Raw genomic sequence first — 2,823 nt, 5'->3', positions numbered from 1 at the left:
GCCGCCGAGTGCGGCGCAGCAGCAGCGCGGCACGCTTTGTTGAGCGAGCCTTGTAGCATTCGGGGCAGCGGTCCGCTTGAAGGTGGTGGGGCGATGGACGGCCCTCTGGTTTGGGGGAGTTGGGGGGTTCCTCGGTGCGTGTGGCCGCACTGATGCTTTTGATTGCGATGTTAGCCTTTGAAAGCCGCGTCTCACCGGCACATCCTCGCTCGAACAACGCCTGATCCCTGCTTTTCCTGGGCTCCCGCGCTCTTGGCCTTCACCCGTAGACGCGCGCCGTGGACGCGCCAGAAAGACTGCAGAAGCATAGATCCGTGCACACATGAGACCGCGTACCGCGGCAGCGCCGGGGACGGCAGGCGTGGCCGGCCTCAGCCTCGCAGCACAGACGCAGTACACCCTCGCAGCGGCGGCCGCGGCGCTCGCGCTCCGCAAGCTCGGGCGCCTCGCATGCGACGCCGATCCCATCAGCGCCGCTGTGCCCACGCCTGTGGCCGCGGGCGCGAGCGATGCATGGCTGTGTGACCGGCTGGCGGCGCTGCGCAGCGGATGGCTTGAGACCGATGCGGTCAACCTGGCCGCCCTTCTCCTGGCCGGCCTTGCGGCCGCCGCGCTGCTGCTGCGGCTCGCGCACCGCCTGCTGCTGAAGCCGCGCGTGTACATCGTCGACTTTGCAGTCCACAAGCCTGACCCCAGGTGCGGCGCGGCGCAGCGGTCCGGCAGCTGGCTCCGGCACAGCGCCTCCCCTGTGTCTGTTACTGTGGCGCGGCCGAGCGGGTCTGTGCATTGGCACACCAGCAATCGCGGTGACTGTGGGTCTCCCCCATAGGACATGACACCGGCTCACCTGGCAAGGTTTGCCCCCTGCATCCCTAACTCCGCGGGATCTAAGCCGAGACGCTTCTTGTTGCGTGCACGTCCCCCTGGCTGAAGCAACCGGCTGCTCCATGCCCCTTGGCATGTGTGCACCGCCCAGACGATGCGCACATGCACTCATGGGCAAGCCTAACACTCACACGCATGCACGCAACGCGCACACACACGCACACATGCACACGCACGCACACAGGCACACACACAGGCGCACTCTCACACACACTCTCTCTCTCTCTCTTACACACACTCACACACACACACACACACACACACACACACACACTCACGCGCTCCCCTTCCCCGCCCCCGCCCCCCAGCTGGCTCTTCTCCCGCGCCGACGTCCGGCGTCTCGCGACAGACAACGGCCAGATTGCCCCCGATGACATCGACTTCATGGACAAGCTCGCCTACCGCTCCGGCCTCGCCGACCGCACCGCCATCGTGCCGGCCATCCAGCGCAACATGGACCACCGGCCGGGGATAGAGTGCGCGCGGCAGGAGTTTGAGGACACCTGCTTCTCGGCGGTTGCGGAGCTGCTCGAGAAGACGGGCGTGCGGCCGTCGCAGATCAAGTTTGTGGTGACCAACAGCAGCCTTTTCAACCCGACGCCCAGCCTGAGCGCGGCTGTCGTGAACCGCTTCAGGATGAGCGACGAGACCATCAACTACTCCCTCGGGGGCATGGGCTGCAGCGGTGAGCGGCCGCGGCGGCGCGGCCCGCCCGCCTGGGGCTCAGAATGACGCATGGGCCTGCCGCGGGGGCGCGCTCCGTCAGCTAGCAGAGCGCGCCTCTGCGTGCCCCTGTGAGACGCTCGCTCTTCCCGTGCTGCGCCCCCAGGACGAGGGCGCCCCCTCCAACCCCCACCCTCCCGTTTTTCACATCGAAAAATGCTCACATCCTCACCCCAAATCCCCCGAATGCCCGCGCCCCAGCCGGCGTGCTGGCGGTGGACCTGGCGCGGGAGCTGCTGCAGAACAACCCGGGGTCCTACGCGCTCGTGGTGTCTCACGAGAACATCACAAACAGGTGGGCGCGCCGAGCCGAGGCCCGGCCGGGAGACGGACGCACGCAGACGCGCCCGCCGGCGCCGACATCACGGCCGGCTCCCAGACGCGAGCAGGGCGCGGTCGCGGCCGCAGCGCGCGCGGGCGGGCGGCCCGCCTGGTTGGGGGCTTGTTGCGGCTCGCGTGGCCCCGCCACCTCAGCGCCCCTCACCACGCCGCCAACCCCCCCATCCCCCCTGCCCCGCCAGCTACTACACCGGCGCCGACAAGTCGATGCTCATCGCCAACACGCTCTTCCGCGCCAACGGCGCCGCCGTCCTGCTGTCCAGCCGCCCGTCCGACGCGGGCGCCGCCAAGTACACACTGCGCCACGTTGTGCGCACCAACATGGCGGCCGACGACGAGGCGTACCGCTGCGTCTGGCAGACCGACGACGCGGCGCACAACCAGGGGGTCTCCCTCAAAAAGGAGCTCATCGCCGTCGCCGGCCGCGCCGTCGCGCGCAACATGGCGCGCCTCGGGCCGCTCGTGCTGCCCGCGCGCGAGCAGGCCAAGTATGCCGCGCGCGCGCTGCTGCGCGCCGCGCTGCGCGCGGCGCCCAAGAAGCTCTCCGCGGCGCTGCCGATCCCGGACGTGTGGCGGAAGCCCTACACCCCCGACTTCTCGTCCGCGTTCGACGCGGCGTGCATCCACACCGGGGGCCGCGGGGTGATCGATTCGATGGAGAAGAACCTCGGGATGTCCAAGGAAATGGTCGAGGCGAGCCGCGCGGCGCTGTACCGCTTCGGCAACACGAGCAGCTGCAGCGTCTGGTACGAGCTGGCGTATATTGAGTCGACCGCGGGGCTGCGGCGCGGCGCGCGGGTGTGGCAGATCGCGTTTGGGAGTGGCTTCAAGTGCAACAGCGCGGTGCTGGTCGCGAACAGGTGGGCAGCGGTGGGG

General features: G+C 69.1%; 1 protein-coding gene across 1 annotated transcript; it reads left to right on the top strand.

The window, feature by feature from the left end:
• Positions 1-322: 322 nt before the first annotated feature.
• Positions 323-2,714, top strand: MNEG_14506 (3-ketoacyl-CoA synthase 19; the record flags this gene model as incomplete). Its single annotated transcript, XM_014037022.1, has 5 exons — positions 323-696; positions 1,194-1,570; positions 1,810-1,903; positions 2,130-2,589; positions 2,682-2,714. 5 exons carry the CDS (start codon positions 323-325, stop codon positions 2,712-2,714), a joined length of 1,338 nt encoding a protein of 445 aa, XP_013892476.1.
• Between the last annotated feature and the right edge of the window lie 109 nt (positions 2,715-2,823).

Source organism: Monoraphidium neglectum, assembly GCF_000611645.1.
Source record: "Monoraphidium neglectum strain SAG 48.87 unplaced genomic scaffold scaffold04541, whole genome shotgun sequence".
Classification (NCBI taxonomy): Eukaryota; Viridiplantae; Chlorophyta; class Chlorophyceae; order Sphaeropleales; family Selenastraceae; genus Monoraphidium; species Monoraphidium neglectum.
Note: the sequence above shows the minus strand (reverse complement) of the source record. Positions and strands in the feature narration are given on the sequence as shown.